At 31.4% G+C, this 24,732-nt stretch overlaps 2 protein-coding genes across 3 annotated transcripts; one reads left to right on the top strand and one right to left on the bottom strand.

Moving 5' to 3' along the window:
• Positions 1-3,309: 3,309 nt before the first annotated feature.
• Positions 3,310-8,363, top strand: LOC127243903 (GDT1-like protein 4). 2 transcript variants are annotated; one of them, XM_051264129.1, is made up of 9 exons: positions 3,310-3,591; positions 3,663-3,722; positions 5,696-5,833; positions 6,136-6,234; positions 6,360-6,432; positions 6,510-6,595; positions 7,059-7,142; positions 7,287-7,346; positions 7,980-8,363. In XM_051264129.1, the coding sequence occupies exons 1-9, from the start codon at positions 3,481-3,483 to the stop codon at positions 8,166-8,168; spliced, it is 900 nt and encodes a 299-aa protein (XP_051120086.1). In that variant the 5' UTR covers positions 3,310-3,480; the 3' UTR covers positions 8,169-8,363. The 2 variants fall into 2 exon arrangements, with proteins under 2 accessions (XP_051120086.1, XP_051120087.1); XM_051264130.1 differs by lacking the exon at positions 7,287-7,346.
• A 7,989-nt stretch (positions 8,364-16,352) lies between these two features.
• LOC127243764 (uncharacterized) lies at positions 16,353-16,805 on the bottom strand. Its single transcript, XM_051263929.1, has one exon. It carries the CDS (start codon positions 16,803-16,805, stop codon positions 16,353-16,355), a length of 453 nt encoding a protein of 150 aa, XP_051119886.1.
• Positions 16,806-24,732: the final 7,927 nt, after the last annotated feature.

Below are 24,732 nucleotides of genomic sequence, written 5' to 3'. Positions count from 1 at the left end.
ATGTGTGTTGAGTTAAAAAATTAGAATCAGCACCCTAATCATCCCCATATTAAATATATATATATACTTTATTAACTACAAAAATTAATAATTTAATATAAAATATTATTTTATATTAATACCAGAATTTACATATCTAATACTTTTCTCACTCCCACTTAATTTATTAATTTTTTCTATTTCCTACCATATAATTTATCTTTTTTTTTATATAGAAATATAATTATACACTTTAATTACATTTTAAAATGCATAATTTATAAATTTTTTATTTTAATTAAATTATTTAATCATTTTAATCTTAATTTAAAATTATTTTTACTAATATAGTTTTTAGTTAGTTACTAATTAAATACTACTTAAAATTAGGTGTCTAAACTAAATGAGAAAATTAGCTGATGGAAATAATGTATATGTTCAAAAATACAAAATATAGATACATTTGATTTTTAGATTTGTTTTGTATGCGTTTCAAATATTTTTTTTAATACAAAATAGTTACATTATTTCTTTTTTGAAAATATACAATTTAAATTTAAATTTAAATTAAAAACTCAAATTCAAATATATACTCTCTTCGTCTCACATAATTTGCCTCTATTTTCTATTTTCGTTCGTCCCATATAATTTGTTATTTTTCTTTGGAAATATAATTATATACTTTAATAGTATTTTAAAATTTAAAATTTAAAATTTTTAATCTTGATTTTTAGATTTGTTTTGTATGCGTTTCAAATATTTTTTTTAATACAAAATAGTTACATTATTTCTTTTTTGAAAATATACAATTTAAATTTAAATTTAAATTAAAAACTCAAATTCAAATATATACTCTCTTCGTCTCACATAATTTGCCTCTATTTTCTATTTTCGTTCGTCCCATATAATTTGTTATTTTTCTTTGGAAATATAATTATATACTTTAATAGTATTTTAAAATTTAAAATTTAAAATTTTTAATCTTAATTAAACTATTTAATTATTTTAATCTTAATTTATAATTATTTTTACTAATAGATTTTTAATTACTTACAAATTATATTTTATTTAAATGCCCGTATTTACAATAACGAGTCCATATTACATGAGACGAAGAGAGTATTTTATTTCAAAAATAATATTTTTTTATAAAAAATAATTAGATTGAATGGTAAAAGGATAGTTTTAAAATAAAAAATTCAAAATCAAACAAACATTTTGGATGTATTTGTTCGAGAGTTTGAATTTTGAGTTGACATTTAAATAATAAAAAATATGAATTGAAACAATAGTACGACGTGATATAAATAAATATTTATGTGATATTTTGAATGTAAAATTAATTTTTAATATAATATAAAAATAAAAAATGAATATTTAATTTGATATTTTTAAGAAAAAAAAATTATATGAATAATATAAATTCTTCCCAATCCTCTACACAAACACACTTTAAATTTTATGGTCGGTCTTTGTTTTATTACATTTTTTTTTTGAATTTTTATTTTTTTGAAATAATTGATATTATAATTTTTTTAAAATAAATTAAAGTATTACTTTTTCATCACACTTTATATAATTTGTTTACTTTAACTAAGAATTCAGGTGAAATATAATTAATAAATTAATTTTAAATTATATATTAATAAAAATAAATATTATATATAATATAAATAGTTATAAATTAAAATTAAAATAATTAATTAATTTAATTAATATTAAAATATTACTCCATCCGTCCCATTTAATATGGGTCTATTATTGTATATACGAGAATTTAGGTAAAATATAATTAGTAAGCAATTAAAAAATATATTAGTAAAAATAATTATAAATTAAGGTTAAAATAACTAAATAGTTTAATTAAGATTAAAAAAAATTAAATTTTAAAATTTAAAATATGATTAAAATGTATAATTAATTTTCCAAAAAAGGAAAGGATAAATTATGTGGGATGGACGAAAATAAAAAATAGGGACAAATTATGTGGAACGGAATTAGTATAAATTATTAAATGAAAGATGTATATTCATTATTTAATAAGATGTGACGGATGGAGCATTACATTAATAATGTTTTTAAAAGAAGTCTTTACTTTTTTTTAATATTTCTTGCTCACTGTCCAAATGAACTTTTTGAAATTTTGTAATAAATAAAAAAATAATAATATTTTATTAGTTAATGAGTTATGTAAAAATTGTTGATATTTTTGCAGGTAATTGTATATGTAATAGTATATTTATAATTTAGGTAAAAATTAACTGTATTTTGATATTAATATATAATTATTTTTACTAAAAATAGAAAATAGATATTTAAAGTAAAATAGATAAAAATGTAGCTGGAGTAATAAAATAAGTTTTTAATATTTCAATCTCTTTGCTAAATTTATTTAAATTTAGATGTTTTTTTTTAACAATTTTTAATTTATTTGATGGCTTTTAATTATTTGACAAATCAAAAACTAATTAAAGTATTTTCTAAATAAGTTTTTTTTTTTTTTAAACAACTTATTCAATTCTAAAAATTAATTTTTAAAAAGTTATTCTATCCAATGTTTTATAGCAACATTTTTTCTTTAATTATTTTTATTCTATATTTACCCTTAAATATTAATTATATTTTTTACATATATATTTTTAATTATTATTTTAATATATATATTTCTGATAAATTATGATTAAATTATGTTTTAAATTCAAAGTAATTAAAATTATTAATTACTTTATATATTACTTCGTCCTTCAGTTTGGTCACTATAGACAAGAAAATTTTAGGATAAGTATAATTAGTAGATAATTAAGAATATATTAGTAAAATAATTATCTTATAATAGAAATAATTATAAATTAATATTAAGATAACTAATTAGTTTAATTAAAACTAAAAAAAATTAAATTAGAAATTTTAAAATAATATTAAAGTGTATAATTATTTTTTAAAAAAAAAAACAAAAGTCACATGGGATGTGGGACGGACAGAAATGACAATGTGGACATGGTAGGTGGGATGGAGGGAGTATTTATTTTCTTTGTATAATGCAATATTAATTTATTAAATTAAGAAAAAATATAAATATTATTAATTTATATATATATTTATTATATAAAATTTATTTAAAAACAAATAAAATAGATTAAATTTATTAAAAATTATAATAATAAATTGATTAATAATTAATATAATTAAAATGCAAACGCAATTTTTTAATATTGAATTGATTTCCGTATCTCACTCATAGTTTATTTTTTCATTATTTGTCGATTTATGGGTAGGCATTAAAAATTTCAGAAGCAGATTGCTCACCACCATCGCCATGACTGAGGAGGACACGCGGGAAGAAAGCCACGCTTTCGGGGATCGCGGGGAGGCATTAGATTGCACAATCTATCTTGATTACAATCTGCAATCTCTTCCACCAATCCCTTCAGATCCCTTCTTTTTGCACAATTTCTCTATGAATCGTCAAATTGGAATTTCCGAATCCAAAAGCTGTCCGAAATGGCCCATTTCCCGCCGCGCACTTTTCCGGCGAAACAATTTTATATCTTCGCATTGTCCGTCGCCTGTCTCCTATTCATCCTTTTGTCCATTCCTCGAATCTCCGCCCAGGTACGTGTTCTTCTTTGTTCTCGTGTTGTGCTCGATTTGTGCATCTGATTTTTTGTGTTTGGAAAGAATAGGAGATTGGGCGAGATGACTCGAATACAGCAGCCATCGGCGATATAGGGCGACGTGGGAAAGTGAGTAGGACGTTATTGCTGCTTGATTGATTGTAATGCGTACTTTAAAACTTGATATGTTGTTTGTCGATCTTCTACCTTTGTTTTACTCAATTTCTGCTTCTCATTAGAGAAATGATAAATTAACAATGTATGTGGATCTTTTTCTGTGTGTTTGTGTTAGGAAACTGTAGGGAATTGTTTGGTGAATAGTTGGAACTTACATGTGTAAAAAATGCAATTTGATGCAAGCAATATATATATATATATCTATATGACATCCGAAAGCGTAATTAATCTAATGTAATTGGTACAGAGAATAAATTAGAGAGAAATGATAGTAAAGAATTTATGGAGAAAGGGAATGGGAATATGATGCGGAATTAATTCTTTTGTTCGGTAAAAATAAATAGAAATATAGCAATATGGATGAATGGATCTAGAGTGGATATATTGCATTCTGGTGGAGTGATAAAAGAGAAGGTGAATCAGTCAAAAGAGGAGATAATGATCGGAAAGTTTTAGTAAAGTGGAAACCTGCAGAGAAATATGATGTGTTAACTTGGAGATTTTCTTTTATTTTTTATATATTTTAGTTTTGGTTTTTGATTAAATGGTAATTTCAATGTGAAGTTTTACGAAAGAAAATAATATATTTTTATATAGAATCATGAAAATTGAATAATAGATAAAAAAGTAAAATCATATCTTGCATTTCTAAATTTTCATTTATCTCATTTTATTTGTACATAGAAGAAAACCGGAACAGAGAATGAAAAATCATTCATTTCTCTATTTTGATTTCTCTAACTTGAACAGACAAGACAAGAGAAATGAAAATTCCATATACCAAATGCCCACTCCTTTACAAGGGATTAGTCCTAGGGATAATAATAGATATGGTATAATATAAGAAATGAATCTTTATCAAAGAAAGAATATGGTACGTGTGGATGAATTTAGATAGAGTTCTGAATTTTCAGAATTTGTAGCGAGTAGGAGTGACTTCTTTCTCGACTTGAACTTGATTATCTAGGTCCTAGGAGTCGCCAAAAAAATAGCCATTGCCTTGCGCGTACAAATTACTAGTAATTATTACCACCAAAATCCAACATCATGCATGCACATTGATATTGTTCTGATAAAAAGATAAAAGAACACCATTAACTAAAGAATTATGTTATGTAGTTGATGGTTAGTTCTTCACCCTAGCTTATATCCTAAATCTATGGAGAGATTGAATTAGAAAGAGGATAAGGAAGCTTGTTGAAACCGATAGAAGGCATTTAAATGCAGAGGGAAACACCTTGAATAGGCAGGTATAGCTCGGAGATGGAATTAAAGTATCACATAGGCAGTGATAGAAGCAATTAAGCTAAGGGTGTGGTGAAAAATGAGTGGTGTCAGGTGTGCGGTGATGATATTTTACTTCGCTAGATTTTGTGTAGGCTGGATGTTCAAAGAATGTTTTCTTGAATGGTTTATTTATCGAACTTGGAAGGGGATGAATGATGGATCTAACTCTTGTGTAAGCATAATGCATGTTGCATTTCTTCTTTTTTTTCTTTTTTTTTTTTTTTTTACTTTTGAGAGCAATCAATCGAAGTCGAAATTACTATAAACATAGTTTTTTGGGTGACAGGTGCAAATCCTCGTCTAGCATTGCCCTTTGCATCACATTGGATCATTACACCATAGTTTTGTTGCACATTTTGTGCGCCTCTTGCTTTATCTTATGAGCATTTAAATTGAATATTTTTTGCTATATGGCTGTGAGACTGCATGGTGCAGCCTCACTCTTGACGGTCAAGATGCTGGCCAGAGGTCAATTGATGGGCTCTGAAGGTTGCTAAAGAAAAATAGACAATAAACTACTTTGAATATATCCCGTTAAATTTTCATTTTGGCCATTGAATTTATGTTTCACTGGCTTGTATGTATTATTTTACAAGTTTAGGATTAAGTTTGATATACTTGTGCATTTTGCTGGACAGGTATTTGTGAACGAATTCGAGGCTAGTATTAGAGAAAAGAAAGACCCTGATTCTACAGATCTCGGTATTCAAGTGGACTCTGGCCTTGGAATCTTAGATGCTTTCTTTGCAAGCTTGTCCATGATAATTGTCAGTGAGGTTGTCCATCCATTCTTTCTGACGTTTCTGTTTTTCTTATTCTTCTGCCTGCTTTACCTTTTATGAGATCCGTACTTACATTTGTTCTTGAATTATGATGGTCTTCATCGATTTGTGGTCATAATTTGACAATTTACATAGTATAATGGTTATCTGTTCTGCCATGGTAAAGCTGGATAAGTAATTGAAATTTTAAACATACTTATGAAATAAATTGGTAAAATTGCCGTTATGGCCAGTCCCTTGATTGTATATATGTTTATGCTCATTCTGATACATTAAAATGATGGTTATGCTGCAAGATTGGAGATGAAACGTTTATCATAGCAGCTCTCATGGCAATGCGACACCTGAAATCAACTGTTCTATCAGGTGCACTCAGTGCTTTGTTTGTGATGACGGTAAGTCGGATTTTGCCTTAAGAAATGAAATAGCTTTCCCTTATGCTTCCATTCGTGTTCATTCTAGATTTTTTAGTTTAATGAAGGCATATTCTAAAAAAATTTTCCTTACGCACTTTAAACAGATTCTTTCTACAGGCCTCGGTAGGATAGTTCCAAATTTAATATCGAGGAAGCATACTAATAGTGCAGCTACAGGTCTGCATCTCAAAATTGTCACCATTAAATATTTCTCAGAGGGTTGCTACAGATCTTAATCAGAAATGTTTTTGCAGTTCTATATGCCTTTTTTGGGCTCCGGCTGCTTTACATTGCCCGGAAATCTGATTCAAAAAGTTCCCAGAAGAGAGAAATTGAGGAAGTATGTTCAAGTTTCTCATTTTAATTGTTAGGCTCTTAAAAACCCGTGGCACTACGGACATTTCGTGCTTTGGCGTTTCATTTTAAGCTTGTGTCTTGAATTTTATATCTGCGCCATTCATGCTTTTTCATGATCATTCCCTTGTGAATGATGTTGCCGTTGTTATAAATTATTAGATCTGATTATGTTATATATATGGTGGCTCTTATGTTCAATTTTAGAATGGATTCACTTTTCAAACCTAGTTCCGATATTTTTTCTTCTTATTGCTTATTTAGAGAATTGCTTGGAGAACACTTCTCTTTATGTCTAAAGTTCTCATTTGCTTGTTTTCTCTTAAGTTCTGCTTGGATAACATTTTATTTAATATGCATACACCTAATACATGCTGCGTCGTTTTGATATTTTCTTCCTTTTTCCTATTTCTTGTTACAAAATTTCCTGTGGATCATGATTATTACAGGTAGAAGAGAAGCTTGAAGCTGGTCAAGGGAAAACTACAATCCGGCGATTCTTTTCTAGATTTTGTACACCTGTCTACTTAGAGGTATTTGTCGTTAATGATATATTTATCTTATCATCTAAAATTTACTGCTGGTATCGTTATGCATCCTTAAATATTCTTCATGGAGGATGTGCAGCCTATTATGTGTAAGTAAAATTTTGTGATTCCTACAATCTTTGTTGGCAGTCTTTTATTTTGACATTTTTAGCCGAGTGGGGAGACCGCAGCCAAATCGCGACAATTGCTGTAAGGTTTCTTCTATTTTTGCAAGATTTTTGTGGTCAGATTTTCTCATGTTTTACTGCAAAAGAAGAAAGTGAAATGATGAGAATTTGAATATTAGTAAAGGGAGCAAAATTAGCGGTGAAATAGAAGCTCTGATTTTTAAGCCTCCTTCGAAAAATTTTGAAGAAACTGATGAGCATCAAGAACACAACTTACAAATGGATGAATTAGAGGGTCACAATGTGAGACATGTTCATGTTTCTATGTTTTCTTGACGATATTAAACATCGGAGAATGTGAATGAAGGATTTGAAAGCCCGGCATTCATCATTCTTGGTCATTCGGCGCATGATTTGATTCTTCATGTGATTATGAATGTTTGTTTTACTCGATCCGTGGAATAAGTAACAGCTCGTTCGAGTGGTTAATATTCAATATATTTGACATGAGAGAATATTGCATGTTTAGATATATTTTGGAAGTGTTTCAGAGGATTTTGGGAGAAGTAAAAAACAAACTTTAATGATTGATGCGAAGTAAATAGAAGTTGGATGGAACGCCGTAATATATTTTTTTTACGTAATATTTTTATGGAGATGAATTTTAACCGAACAATGTGAAAATATGAGTAAATTGAGCTGTTGCTTTCCACAGCTGGCGTCGCACAAGAATGCTGTCGGAGTTGCTTTAGGTGCAACCATCGGACACACCATATGTACGTCGTTGGCAGTAGTTGGTGGAAGTATTATGGCTTCGAAGATTTCGCAGCGCACGGTGGCGACGACGGGAGGGCTGCTTTTCCTGGGGTTTTCCTTGTCCTCATACTTCTATCCTCCTCTTTGATCATCAGCTGCTGCGTTCATACTGTTATTTCTATCCGTTCTACATCATATCTCATGTTATTTTTTATTTTTATTTTTGAAATGATTAGATATTTAATTTTATTTTAGTTTTTTACATTTTAATTAGATTAATTAATATTTTGATTTATTTTTGTTGATATATTTTTAATTATTTAGTAATTATATTTTTCATAAATTTCCGAACAATGTTAGTCATTAATTGTGTGTTTTACTTATAGACAGACGGATTCAATTGGTTGGAAGGTAAATCGTCTGTTGATTGAGTTAAATCATTCTTTGTCACTAAATTGTGATTTGATTATAAAAAATAAAAATAAAAATAAGTACATCCAAACGAAGTTTAATATGAGATATAGTAAATATTTATCATTATATGTAGTGTCGTATATTTCGATTTCAATATAATAAGTATATTATACGGCATGTCACAATATATAATTATACAATATATAGCATAATATATTATATAATTTCATTAGCACAATATATTGAGATTTTAGCATAAGTAGATTATACAACACAACGAGAATGGTGATGGTGCTGATTTAGAAAATTTATTATTGTCCAAATTAGTACTATTACATACAATACGCTTCGTGTGTAGTAAAGACATATATTATTTGTTCATAATTATATATACATGCTATATAAAAATATATATTGTACTAAAATCAATTATATGTGTTGTATAAGATTATAGATTAGCGTATACATAATGTATTGTCTATAAACAAACCATAAATGCGTGTCACTTTGCATGCATTTTAGTACATGCATTAAGCCCTGCATGGATATGTATTTTAATACGTGCACAATTTTTATAATCTAATATATTAAATATAAAATAAATATATGATATAATATTATTCAGATAAAATAAAATACTACCTCCGTCCCACGTTGGGTGTCATAATTAAGAACCTATTAATGAAAATAATTAACTTATAATATAATTTATTATAAATTAAGATTAAAATAACTAATTAGTTTAATTAAAATTAAAAAAATTTAAAATAAAATTAAGATGGATAATCATTTTCCAAAAAATAAAAATGACATGAGATATGGAATGAACAGAAACGGCAACATAGACATAATACGTGGGACGGACAATTTACTATAGATGTATAATCAAAATAAATTGTTGAAAGCACAGCTCTTCTTTCTTTTTTTTTTTTTTTTTTGATTGGGAACTTATTGTCTTTAATTTTATGTAAGAAAAATAGACACTTGACGAAAGACGATTGATTGATATACTAGAGGCACATTTCATTGGTAGAGTAACTGAAATTATTTGTTTAGCGTTTTAATTTAAAATATAAAATGTCGTATCAATAATATAAAAATATATAATATTATATATATATATATATTAACAATCATGTAAATAATTTTTTATTTTTTGAATAAACAAAGCATTTAAGAACGAAATTAAATAGAGGAAAATAATTCTTGAAAAGGTTTAAGATATAGCATTGTTAAGAAGAGGATATCTGATCCGATTCTTAGGATGGAGAAATTTACCAAACATACCGAAATACCGATTTATCGTACTATATCGAAATAGTTTTCGGTATAATATCGGTATGAATTTTCGGAAAGTTCAGTATTTCGGTATGATATCGTACCGATATTATTTTTATTAAATAATTTAATTATTAATATAAATAATAATTATTAATATTTTTTTTAAAATCATAACAAAATATGTAAAATATTGAAAATTTATTGATTTTTTCATAATATGTTTGTGGTGGAGAATAGTGATATTTATTAATTTTTTTAAATATTTTGAAATTTAAAATTATATTTTCGGTATAATCGGTATATACCGGTATCTACCATAATCAAAATTTTCGGTATAAACGGTATATACTGGTATCGTACCGAAATTGAAATTTTTGGTATAAACGGTATATACCGGTACTGTACCGAAAATTTCGGTATACCGAAATTCGGTATATTGAACTTTCGGTACGGTACCGGTATGTATTTTCGTCATACCGAAAAGTTCGGTACGGTATCAGTATCGACCAGTATTTTTGGTACGGTGCGGTATGCCATCCCTACCGATACTCACGAGTGATTGGATTCTCAATGAAATCTAATCTGGAGAAGATATACGATTATAAGGATTTTTTAAATAAATGTCTTAAGTCAAGAGTTTTTTTTAAAAAGTAGATTTTAAGGTAATTTTCAAAACTACTTAATTTTGACAAATTGAGGAGTTCCAGAACTCTTTGGTTGTAGATTTAAGGAGTTACGAGAACTTCTTTTTGTAATAAATTATTTAATAATTTCTAACAACATTCAAAAGAGTTTTGAGAACTCTTTAAATTTACAACGAAAGAGTTTTGAGAATTTTTTTTTTAATTATATATATATTATTATTTTTTTCTTTCTTATTTTTTAATAATTCTCCGTCTGCCTCTAAGGTCATATTTACTTTTTGCGTTCTTGTACTTAACATTAAAAATATCTTTAAATTTGTATAATTTTTCTGTACAATTGTCATTTTATTAGTATTAGAAGACATTAATTAAAGTATTTTTACAATTTTTTTTTTAATTTGTACTATATTTTGATATAATAATTAATAGTCAAATATACACGAAAAATGAATTGGACCCTTAGAACAAGATGAAAATAGTATAATTTTTCTTTTGTTCATTATCTTCTTCCTAAGGTAATTTAAGATACCTTTCTTTTCTTTTTTTATTTATTTTTTAATCTAAAACATAATTTTATATTTTTTGATATTTTATGCTAGAATTATAAAATATTAAAAAATATTTCATACACATTTATAAAAATTTTGAATTTTTTTTTTATAATTTTTGGATAATACTGATAGTTTTAACGTAGATTTTATAATTTTTTTGGTTTTAAAAAAATTGTGTGTTCTTTAATGAATATAATATTAATAATTATTTGATTTTTATTTTTTTTTAATAATTTTTTATAAAAGTAAGTCATAATAAAAATTTTACAAAATTATATTTTATCTCATTGTGCTTAATATTAAAATTAAAATATTTTTATATTTGTATATTATACAAATATCATTATATTTATTTTATAAAATAAATATTTTGTTTTTTTTTATCTTGATTTGTACTACTTTTGAATATAATAATTAATATATAAATATTAACATACAAAAAATAAATGTCAACTTATTAAGTGGACGAAAATAGTATTAAAAATAAAAACTATATATAAACCAAATAATTATTAATATTATATTCATGAAAAAAAAAAAAAGAAACATATCATACATATAACTTGTTATAAATGCATATGGAATATTTTTGTCAATATTTTATAAAACTAGCAATAAAATATGCAACAAATATAATTATATTTTAGATTAAGAAAAAAAAATTATCTTAAATTACACCAGTAAGAAGATAGGAAACAAAAGAAAATTTTTATAAAAAAATAAGAAAAAATAAATAAATTAATATGTATATGGTGTGTTCAGTTATGAGATTATATCATCAATTTACTATTTAAATAAATTTACTATTTTTATTCAAATTTTTTCTCCAAAAACAGCAAATAAACACATTTTTTTATATTATACTACAAATTAAATTTACTTTTAAAACATCGTATCAATACATATTTATATCATATCATATAATTATTCCAATTCAAAATTTTTACTATTCGAATCTCAACTCAAAATCCAAACTATTAAACAAACACACCCATAGTTAAAAAGAAGTTCTCAAAACTCCTTCGTTGTAGATTTAAAAGAGTTCTAAGAACTCCTTAAAATGTTGTTAAAAATTATTAAATAATGTACTACAAAAAGGAGTTCTTACAATCAAAGAGTTCTATGAACTTTCAATTTGTCAAAATTAAATAGTTTTCAAAACTACTTTTAGATCTACCTTTTTTAAAAAGAAGTCTTGACTTAGGACATTTATTTAAAAAACCCCGATTATAACCCATAATCCCTCCATCCGTTATATAACTATCATTTATTTTTTATATATAAATTTTTTAATATTAATGTGGTATATTTATTTGATACAAAATAAATACGAATAATAAACTTTATCCCTAAAATAAACAAACTGTTATAAATAATAATATAACATAATGGTAAGTGTAATATATATATATATATGTATGGGTGTGCTTATATAAATATATATATAATGGTAAGTGTATGTATAGGTGTATAGTTGTTTATATTTATGTATATATGTATAATTACAGAGAGAGAGAGAGAGAGATAGAGTTTGAGAGAATTGTGTGATTTTTTTTTTTTTTTTTTATATCTGATCACTCCAACATTTAATATCTATTTATAGGTGTTGAAATCTTGACAGGAAGGAAGAGAAAAAGCATACAAAAGTATCACGTAGTCACTTCGTGTGTACTACGTACATATTTCATAACACTCCCACTTGCATGCTTTTATACAAAGAATGTGCATCGTTAAAACTTTACTACGAAAAAACCCTGTGGGAAAAAAATCATAGTAAAGGAAAAAGAGTACATCATTCTTGTATTAATGTGCTCCCCCTGATTTGGACTTTATTTGATATCTTTTAGCTGACGCATTCCAATTCCTTGCACCAGTTTGTTGAATGTTGCAGTCGGCAGCGCCTTCGTAAATAAATCTGCAAAATTTTCAGATGATCGAATTTGTTGCACATTAATTTCACCACTCTTCTGAAGATCGTGAGTGAAAAAGAATTTTGGAGATATGTGCTTTGTCCGATCACCTTTAATATACCCTCATTTTAATTGAGCTATACAAGCTGCATTATCTTCAAATAATATTGTAGGAGGTAATATATCATCGGTAATCAAGCCACAATTTTTCTGAATATGGTGAGTTATGGACCTCAACCAAACGCATTCACGACTGGCTTCGTGAATTTCTAAAACCTCAGCGTGGTTTGAAGAAGTAGCTGTTATCGTCTGTTTAGCAGATCTCCAATAGCTTGCGGTTCCGTCACAAGTAAATAGCCGGTTTGAGATTTTGCGTTGTGTGGATCAAATAGATAACCAGCATCAGCATAACCAATTAATTCATTTCGAGATTCACTCGAATAAAATAAACCGAGGTCATGGGTCCCCTGAAGATAACAGAAAATATGCTTGATACCATTCCAGTGGCGCTTTGTGGGGTATGCGCTAAACTGGCCAGTAGATTTACTGAAAATGATATATCTGGCCTGGTACAAAGGTACATTAATGCGCCAATAGCGCTGAGATATGGTACCTCGGGGCCAAGTATTTCTTCATTTTCTTCTCTTGGCCTAAATGAATCTTTACTGGGATCAAGCGATCTGACCACCATTAGTGTACTCAGAGAGTAAGATTTATCCATATAAAATTGCTTTAATACCTTTTGGGTATATGTGGATTGATGGATAAATATTTCATTATTATCATGTTCCACTTGTAATCCCATACTATATTTTGTCTTTCCAAAATCTTTGATCTCAAATTCTTTCTTTAGATATTCAACTGCAATTTGGATCTTTTCAGGAGTTCTAATTAAATTGAGATCATCAACATATATTGCAATAATGACAAAATTTGATCCATTTTTCTTTATAAAGATGCATGAGCATATTGGATCATTAGTATAACCTTCTTTTATTAAATATTCACCCAGACGGTTATACCACATTCGCCCTGATTGTTTAAGTCCGTACAATGACTTTTTTAATTTGATGGAATATGATTCCCTTGGGTTTATTTTGTATGCTTCAGGCATATTGAATCCCTCATGAACTTTCATATAAATATCAGTATCCAAGGAGCCATAAAGATATGCAGTAACTACGTCTAAAAGACGTATATCGAGCTTTTCTCGCACTGCTAGGCTCACAAGGTATCTAAATGTTATTTCATCAACAACTGGAGAGTATATTTCATCAAAATCTACTCCAAGCCTTTGTGAGAATCCCTGAGCTACAAGACGGGCTTTATATCTCACAATTTCATTATGTTCATTTATTTTCCGTACAAACACTCATTTGTATCCAACTGGTTTTATACCATTTGGTATTTGAACAATTGGTCCGAAGACCTCTATTTTCTTCAATGAGTTAAGCTCTGAATGAATCGCATGTTCCCATTTTGGCCAGTCATTTCTTTGTCAACATTCATGAACCGATTTTGGCTATGAGTCCTCATTTTCTTCCATTATATCAAGTGCTAAACTGTATGCGAAGACATTATCAATAACTACCTCTTTACGGTTCCAATATTTTCGTGAAGTAACATAGTTGATTGAGTTTTTAATAATCTCATCATGTTCTTCAAGATCTTGCTCTTCTTAAGCAATTATTTCAGGATTTACTTCCTCATTAGATTAACGTTTATCAATGTTATTCCTGATATTTTCATGATTATCATCATTAATTCCTCTTTTCTTTCGAGGGTGTTTATCTTTGGAATCGAGTAGTCTACCACGCTTTAAGCGTGTCGCTGATTCATTAGCACTTCCAATTTGTCCATCAGGGACAATTAATTTAGCCGGAGCATTAGCAGCTTGGATATATGATTGAGTGACTTTGCTCGAGTCACTGAAAGCATCCGGTAACTGATATGCAATATTTTGCAAATGTATAATGCGTTGAACTTTTAGTTCACACTGCTTTGTACGAGGATCACAAAAATTCAATGGGATTTTCCAATTAATATCTCTTTTCGGTTCATTTCTGTCTCCCCCTAATGTCGGAAAATATGATTCGTCAAAATGACAATCTGCAAATCTTGCAGTGAATAAATCACCCGTCATAGGTTCAAGATATTTTATAATTGACGGCGATTCATATCCGACATAAATGCCCAATCTACATTGAGGACCCATTTTTGTACGTTTTGGGGGTGGAATAGAAACATAAACAACACACCCAAAAATACGTAGATGAAATATATTTGGTTCGTGACCAAATACTAATTGCATAGGGGAATAGCTGTGATAGCTTGTCGATCTTATTCTTATGAGTGTTCCTGCATGTAAGATTGCATGCCCCCAAGCTGAAACGGGCAACATAGACCTCATCAGTAATGGTTTAGAAATCAATTGCAATCTTTTAATAAGTGATTCTGCCAGACCATTTTGTGTATGAACATGAGCAACTGGGTGCTTTATATTAATTCCAATCGACATGCAATAATCATCAAATGTATTCGATGTATATTCACCAACATTATCCAAACGTATAGTCTTGATTGGATTATCGGGGAAATGTGCCTGTAATTTAATAATTTGGGTAAAAAATCTCGCAAATGTCATATTGCGAGTAGATAATAAATTGATATGGGACCATCTCGTAGATGCATCAATAAGCACCATAAAATATTTAAATGGCCCACACGGTGGATCTATTGGTCCACATACATCCCCGTGTATTCTTTCCAAAAATGTAGGTGATTTAATACCTACTTTAGCTGGCGATGGCATGGTTATCAATTTTCCCTTCGTGCAGGAAACACAGGTTAACTCATTTGAGTTTAACACTTTTTGACCTTTTAATGAATGACTATGCGAATTCTCAATTATTCGCCTCATCATTATACTGCCAGGATGCCCAAGACGATCGTGCCATATTTGAAAACCGGTAGTCTTTTGATCTACCATGAGGTGTGTTTCAACAACACCTAATCTGGCATAATATAAGCCAATAGAGAGTGACGGTAATATCTCAATGATGCATTTCTTTTTATCAATAATATTGGTGATCAATAAAAATTCACCATCGGTATCACTCATAGTTTCAATGTGATAACCATTTTCCCGAATGTCATGAAAGCTCAGTAAATTTCTTTGAGCTTTAGTGGCCAACAGTGCATACTGTATCACAATTTTCGTCCCCGTGGGGAGAAATATAATGGCTTCTCCAGAGCCTTCAATTAATTTTGCACTGCCACTTATTGTATTGACATTCATTTTTTCCTTTTTCAAATGAGAGAAATATTTTTCGTGTTTCAATATAGTATGTGTCGTTCCACTATCAATGAAACACACATTTGTATCATTTTGTTTGGCATACATTTAACCTTCGAATATAAATAAACGCAGTATTAATAAAGATAGATATAAGTATTATAAAATAGATTACAAGTATGTAATATGCGATAATTTAAATATTACAAAATATAAAATGACATAATATGTCTATCACTAGGGGTTTTTTGGATTTACGACAAAATCCGCTATATCAAGATGCGTTGTGTCGTAATCCAGAAGATTATCATCGGGGTCGTCATCATTATCAATGTGATTAGTCTCGACTTCCTTCCCCTTTTTCTGCAGTGAGGCTTGATAAAGATCGGCTAGGTGTTTGGCTGTTCTGCAGGTATTTGCCCAATGGCCTTCAATGCCACACCGATTACAAATGCCGATTTGCCTTTTTCCCTGTTTAGCCTTTTCGGCTATATCCCCATATTGGGGTTTACTCTGTTTCCTGTTAATGTCAATACCGCGGTGATTGTAAAGGGTATATCGACCACGTTGACTCTCATGACCGCGACCACGTCCACAACCTCTACCACGTCCTCGGCCTCGTTCAGAAAATGTCACGTTTACTTCAGGGAACGAACTTGAACCAGTGGGCCGGGAATGATGATTTTTCATCAGTAATTCATTATTTTGCTCAGCTAATAAAAGACATGCAATGAGCTGTGAGTACTTTTGAAATTTTTCTCGCGATACTGCTGTTGCAGCACAACATTAAAAGCATGAAAGGTAGAGAGAGTCTTCTCCAATTTATCATTCTCAGTAACAATTTCTCCACAGAGTTTCAACTGAGATGTAATCTGATGGATAACAGAGTTGTACTCTGTAACAGTTTTAAAATCCTGCAATCGCAGGTTAAGCCAATTATGTCGGGCTTTGAGGAGAGTAATATATTTCAAGTGCCCAAATCTCTCCCTCAATTCATTCCACAAATCAAGTGGATCTTTCACCGTCAAATATTCAGACTATAGAGGAATGTCCAAATGATGACGGACGAAAATAATAGCCTTAGCCCGATCTTGTCTTGTAGCCGTATTTTCATTGGCAATTGTATGAACAAGACCCATAGAAATCAGATGCATTTCTACATCCAGGGACCAAGTCAGAAAATTATTGCCGGTGAGAGATAGAGGTTTAAAAGAAAATTTTGCAAGGTTTTCCATAGTTTAGAAAATAGATAATATAGATAGTATAAAAATAAAATTTACCAAAAATGAAATAGGCAAGAGCCTTCGTGTTGATAACATGTTATAAATAATAATATAACATAATGGTAAGTGTAATATATATATATATGTGTACGGGTGTGCTTATTTATATATATATATAATGGTAAGTGTGTGTGTATAGGAGTATAGGTGTATAGTTGTTTATATTTATGTATATATGTATAATTATAGAGAGAGATAAAGTTTAAGAGAATTGTGTATTTTTTTAAAATCTGATCACTCCAACATTCAATGCTTATTTATAGGTGTTGAAACCTTGACAGGAAGGAAGAGAAAAAACATACAAAAGTGTCACGTAGTCACTTCGTGTGTACTACGTTAGTATTTCATAACACAAACTAGTTAAATAATGACACATGAAAATATATATAAAAATCGATCAAATTGAGCATATTGTGTATCGTACAAGAACTCTTCAAATTGTGAAAATTGCAAAATCCTTTATCATATTTGAATACTTGTTCGTAGATATGTTACGTCCATATTCTAATAATTTTTTGCAACCAACATACAACTATGGCCATTCACAGCTAGATGGAAATTGAACCCACAAATATATCCACATAATGTAAAAAAAACTTTATCATCAACTCATAACATAATTTATATTATTATTTTATTAATTAATATATATATTAAATATTATTTTTTTCATAATTGGGCTAGACCAAGCACGGTCCAACCTTTATGGGCGGGGGCACGGCCCAGTTCATTAGCATGCCAGGCTAGGCACAATTAAGAAATTTTCGGACTAATTTTTTTAGGCCCAAATTCGAATCGAATTTTCGGGTTGTACCTATTTTTACCGGCTCTCAATTTTTTTGTTCATATAAATCATTGACAATGTTATTCTTATAATAATTCGAATTATTACAATTCAATTGCTTTTGTAGTCGATTGTCACTACCATAGCTCATTGTAGGAGCAAAAAAAATTATGATTCAACCATTCAGGCCGATCATTATTATTATTGTTACACTTCCATGTATAACAAATGACGACCGCAGCGGAAGGCGCATCACGGTCGATTATCCTATTATGACTATGCTATTGGATGAAGTGACTTAGTTATATAGACACTCATTTAAACCATATAAACGATGGATGAATGAATTTTGATAACATCCTGAGTGACGCAGCCCAAGTAACTAAACTATACTAACCGAAACTTAAAACTAAATTCAAATAAAAAACTAAGTAAAAAAAATGATATTACCGGTGTCCGATTCGTCAATCAATCAGATGTGAACCCAAGCGTTGCCTAGACCCAACACCTCTAAACCAATGGAGACTCGAACGATTTGGCTAGAAACTCCGGTCGGTTTCGGAAGCCACGAACCCAAGGACCCGATTTGAGAATGATACGCGTATGCAAGGGTAACCCTCGATCACACACTAATTCCAATATAATGGAATAAAAAGAAACTTTAATTGATATAATTTTCAAGGTGTCTAACAAGTGAAGCCAAGTGCCTTATTTATAGGGGAGGCTAGCTTAGCAAAAGAACTCTACAACCAATGTGGGACAAAATTATATATTATTTATATCCCACTAATTAAGTAAATAAGAGATGTCCAATTAATTAGATTAAAGGGGCCCACTTTATTAAATAAAATAAAACACCTCTTATTCCACATGGGTAATGATGTGAGTAAAAACTCCATGGGTGTTATAAATTGTGGTCTTCAAGGGTGGATGCACTTCAATGTTGACAACGCTCTTCCCATTGGCTTCCATGCTTCAACTTTGTGCATGTTTTCCTCTTCAAAGTGTAGAACTAATGCCATAATATTAGTTTGAAACTTCTTGGCACTGTTTCGAGTAATCGGACCTGGTGGTAGTGCATGTTCATCGTCTCTTTTGACGACCTCGTCATCCCCCCCTTCTTGAAAAATTGAATCCCCCATTTTCATAGCATGTTCATCTCCTACATCAAAAGGACTTAAGTCAGCAATGTTGAATCTGCTATGAACTTGGTACTCACCCGGTAGCTCAATACGATATGCATTGTCATTAATGCCTTCCACAACTTGGAATGGGCCGTCTCCTCTTGGGCTCAGCTTAGGCTTCCGTTTCTCGGGAAATCTACTTTTTCTCAAGTGCAACCACACACAATCGCCTGGATAGAACACTACATGCTTTCGACCTTTGTTAGCACTTTTAGTATACCGAGCGTTTGATTTTGCAATGTTATCCCGAACCTTTGAATGCATCTCCTTCACAAATTCAGCCTGTTTCCTGCCATCACTATTAAAATACTCATTGCTAGGCAATGGTAACATATCCAAAGGTGTTGGACGATTAAAGCCATAAACAACCTCAAAAGGAGACATGTGTATCGAAAAATGCAACGTACGATTATATGCAAATTCAGCGTGAGGCAAATATTCTTCCCAACTTTTGCAATTTTTTTTTATCAAGACACGAAGTAGGTTCCCTAAGGTTCTTTCATTGTTTCAGTTTGACCATCCGTTTGGGGATGATGAGATGTAGAAAATAGCACCTTAGTTCCCAATTTAGCCCAAAGTGTCTTCCAAAAGTAACTAAGAAACTTTGTATCCCTGTCCGACACAATTGTCTTAGGGACACCATGCAATTTCAAAACATTATGAAAGAATAGATCCGCAACATGAGATGCATCATTGGTTTTCTTACATGCAATGAAGTGTGCCATTTTTTAAAATCTATCAACCACGACAAAAATCGAATCATTTCCTCTCCTAGACCTAGGCAATCCCATAACAAAATCCATTGAAATATCAGTCTATGGTGCTTCTGGAATAGGTAAGGGTGTGTATAGACCGTGTGGTTGTGCATGTGACTTTGCAATCTTACAAACAACACATTTATTCACATAAGACTCCACATCATGCTTCATTTTAGGCCAATAATAGTGTTCATGCAATGCACCCAATGTCTTATCATGCCCAAAATGACCCATTAAACCTCCCTCATGTGCCTCAACCACTAACACATCACGAAGTGAACACCTAGGTACACAAACGATTCACACGAAACAAATATTCATCGTGCAAATAATAATCACCAAAGCCATGCGTAGCACATTTTGCAAAGATATCAGAAAAATCAACATCATTCATATAAATATCTTTTATGAATGCAAATCTCATAAGCTTAGATTCTAACAAGGTTAGCAACCCGTACCTCCTTGATAGCGCATCAACTACAACATTTTCCTTTTCTTTCTTGTACTGAATCGAGTAAGAAAATGTGTCCACGAATGCTACTCAGGTTGCATGCCGCTTGCTAAGCTTTTGTTGACTCTTTAAATGCTTTAATGATTCATGGTCAGTGTGAACAATGAATTCTTGTGATCGCAAATAGTGCTACCATGTTTGAAGTGTACGAACCAACGAATACAGTTCTCGGTCATACGTTGAATAGTTGAGGGCAGCCCCACTCAGCTTCTCACTGAAGTACGCAATCGGCTTCCTTCCTTGCATCAAAACAGTTCCAATCCCAATTCCTGAGGCATCACATTCCAATTCAAATGGCTTAGTAAAATCCGGTAGAGCTAAAACAGGAGCATTAGTAAGTTTTCTCTTAAGCAAATCGAAATATGCTTATTCAGAAACTCCCCAATCAAAGTGTTTATCTTTCTTTGTAAGCTCAGTCAGTGGTGCTGCAATGGAGCTAAAATCTCGCACAAAGCGGCGGTAAAAGGTTGCAAGTCCAAGGAAACTACGAATTCCTTGATCGTTTTAGGTGTTGGCCAATCCCGAATAGCTTGTGTTTTAGCTTCATCCACACTTATCCCTTCAGCACCTACAACAAAACCAAGAAAAATATATTTGTCGACACAAAAGTCGCACTTCTTCGGGTTAGCATAAAGCTTTTCAGCTCTTAACACTTCCAAAACACTACGAATATGCTCTACATGTTCTTCCATTGACTTACTCTAGATGAGAATATCATCAAAGTAAACCACAACAAACTTCCCTATGAAGGTACGTAATACATGATTCATTAACCGCATAAACGTACTTGGAGCATTCGTAAGACCAAAAGGCATGACTAACCACTCATATAAGCCGAATGTAGTTTTAAATGCAGTTTTCCATTCGTCACCTTCCCTCATTCTAATATGATGATATTCACTTTTCAAATCAATTTTAGAAAAGTATTTTGACCCATGCAGTTCATCTAGCATATCATCTAAACGAGGGATAGGGTGTCGATACTTTACCGTTATGGCATTTACGACTCGACAATTGATGCACATCCTCCACCCACCATCCTTCTTTGGGACAAGAAGAACCAGTACAACACAAGGGCTTAGGCTTTCGCGAATCCAGCCTTTGTCAAGCAACTCATCCACTTGCCTACGTATTTCCTTGACTTCCTCTGAACTTGCCTTGTAAGCTGGACAATTTGGAATTGATGCACCCGGAATGAGATCCATCTGGTGCTCATCAAGAAACACATCTTGATATTCCTGCAAAAGAGAAACAACATTGGAAGGGAGTTCCATTAGCTCTTGCTTAGACAAATAAACAGGTTTAATCAAAAGTAAATAAGAACTTCCCTTATGAACTTTCAAATTTTTTGCCTCTCTCAAGCTCACAAGCATTTTTCTTTCAAGCTCACTCTTGCGTTGTTCACTCACTTGCTCTCTTTTGTCACTCTTATTTTTTTCGCTCACACTTTTCTCACTCCTATGCTCACTTTTTTCACTCTTATTTTTTTCACTCTTTTTTCATTCTCTCTTTTCTTTGGCTTCTTCCAAAAATTGATGATGCATGTAGAGTTGGTCCTCATGGACATCCATTGGAGACAACGGCTTCAAACATATCTTTCTACTCCTAAACTCAAATGAGTATCTATTCAAACATCCATCATGATGAGCCTTTCTATCAAACTGCCATGGCCTCCCAAGTAATACGTGACAAGCTTGCATCAGTAGCACATCACAAACGACTTCATCCTCATAATTTTTGATCTTGATAGGAACCGTCACCTGTTTATTCACATTCAACTCTCCACAATTGCTAACCCACTGCAATTTGAATGGTTTGGGGTGGGGTGTTGTTAGCAAATTCAATTTTCGAACAGCAAGTTCACTTACAATATTTTGCAACTCCCACTATCAATAATGAGGCTACACACTTTGCCTCCAATTATGCAACGAGTTTGAAATAGATTTTCTCGTTGTTCCTCATCAAAGGTCCTTGACATAGTACTTAAGGCTCGTAAGGTAACCAAACTCAAACCAACACCAGAATCAGAGTCATAATCCGTGTTATTTTCCTCATTTACTCTTTGATCAACCCCCTCCTCATTTTCAAATTCCGTTTCGTATTCCCCAAACTTATTGAGGATCATCGTTTTTTTGTTTGGGCATTGACTTGCAATGTGGCCTCGACCTTGACACTTGAAGCAAATGATATCTCGATTCCTCGGCTTCTCCGGATCAGCTCCAACATGCTTGTTCCGTGGCGTGTCATCCTTGATAATACCTTTTCATTTACCGAATCCTTGGGCCACTTGAGTTTTGTCATCCTTCTTGGTATAATTTGGTGTGAAGGGTTTCGTACCAAATGCTTTCTGTTTGCCCTTACGCTTCAATTGCTTCTCAATAGTAATAGCACGTTCCACCAATTCATCAATATCATCAAAACGATACAATCCCACTTTGTCAGCAATGTCTCGATTCAGCCCCGTCAAGATCCTCGCTACCGTGGCTTGTTGACTCTCTCGAACATCAGCCCGCATTAAAGTCACCTCCAAATCCTTGTAGAACTCATCGACTGTCCTATTTCCTTGCTTCATCGATTGCAGTCGAACATGCAATTCTTGCTATACGAACTCGTCACAAATTTAGCTCGCATAACACGTGTCAACTCCTCCCATGTTTGAATAATCGGTGCTCCACCTCGCCTTCGATTGAGGCAAATATTGTCCCACCAATGAATGGCATAATCTTTGAACTCGGAGACCGCAGCTCGGACTTTTTGTGGACCATCCAAATCTTGACAATCAAAGATCAGCTCAATCTTCCGCTCTCAATCAAGATATGCTTCTGAATCATATTTCCCGTAGAAAGGTGGGATTTGGAATTTCATAGAACGAATTGGATCATTGTCATCTCTCCTATGTGCCCCTCGTCGTCCTCGAAGAGGAACATTGCTCTCTACTTCTCCATCATACTCAGTCATGTCACGATCATCTTCGAGAAGATCACGAACTCGTTCATGCCTTGGAGCATTCCTGGGCTGTCGTCGTCCTAGAGGTGGAATTCCAATGTGGGGACGTGGAGGGGCTGCATTCCCTTCTACTCTCGATGTTTCCAATTTATTTATTCGGGCATGGAGTCCCTCAACCTCATGTCGAAGTACCTTTTGTACTTCCACCATCATATCCTTCACGAACATTTTGGGGTCAAAACTTGATGCGGATGCCATATCATGTTCCTCGTCACTTTTCTCACCTGCCATAGAAAATTATAGTGGAAATATATATATAGATGGTTAGATAAATGATTTCCTCACCCTCTCATGTATACCCACGTAATGTACCTCTTCGTCTTACACACGCGCTCAAATTTCACGGTCCTTGGTAAGCCCCTCGAATTATAGCCAACTAAACTTCACAGAATATAGCCAATATAAATTGACGAGTGTACCCCAAGAAGCCAAACCCAACAATAGCAACGAACCAACAATGAAAGCACAACCGCAAGAAAATCGATATCCAAAAATAAACAAGTGGATACAATACTCAAAATCACAATATATTTCAAAGAGGGTTTTTTTTTTTGCAGTATATTTTTTTAAAAAAAATTTCTGCAGTATTTTTTTTATATTTTTTTTTCTGCAGCATTTTTTTTTATTTATTTTCTGCAGTAATTTTTTTTTTATTTTCTGCAGTTTTTTTTTTTTTTTTTGCCCAACAATGATAATGCTACTACAAAAATTTAAAAGATCTTAACATAATTTAGCAATATGAAATAAAGACTACTAATACTACCGGAATAAGAATTCCGATAAAAACGGGCTCTGATACCAAATTGATGACGCAGCCCAAGTAACTAAACTATACTAACCGAAACTTAAAACTAAATTCAAATAAGAAACTAAGTAAAAAAAAAAAAGATATTACCGGTGTCCGATTCGTCAATCGATCGGATGTAAACCCAAGCGTTGCCTAGATCCAACACCTCTAAACCAATGGAGACTCGAACGATTTGGCTAGAAACTCCGGTCAGTTTCGGAAGCCACGAACCAAAGGACCCGATTTGAGAATGATACGCGTATGCAAGGGTAACCCTCGCTTACACACTAATTCCAATATAATG

Source organism: Andrographis paniculata, unplaced genomic scaffold, assembly GCF_009805555.1.
Source record: "Andrographis paniculata isolate CXL003 unplaced genomic scaffold, ASM980555v1 Contig98END, whole genome shotgun sequence".
NCBI lineage: Eukaryota > Viridiplantae > Streptophyta > Magnoliopsida > Lamiales > Acanthaceae > Andrographis > Andrographis paniculata.
Note: the sequence above shows the minus strand (reverse complement) of the source record. Positions and strands in the feature narration are given on the sequence as shown.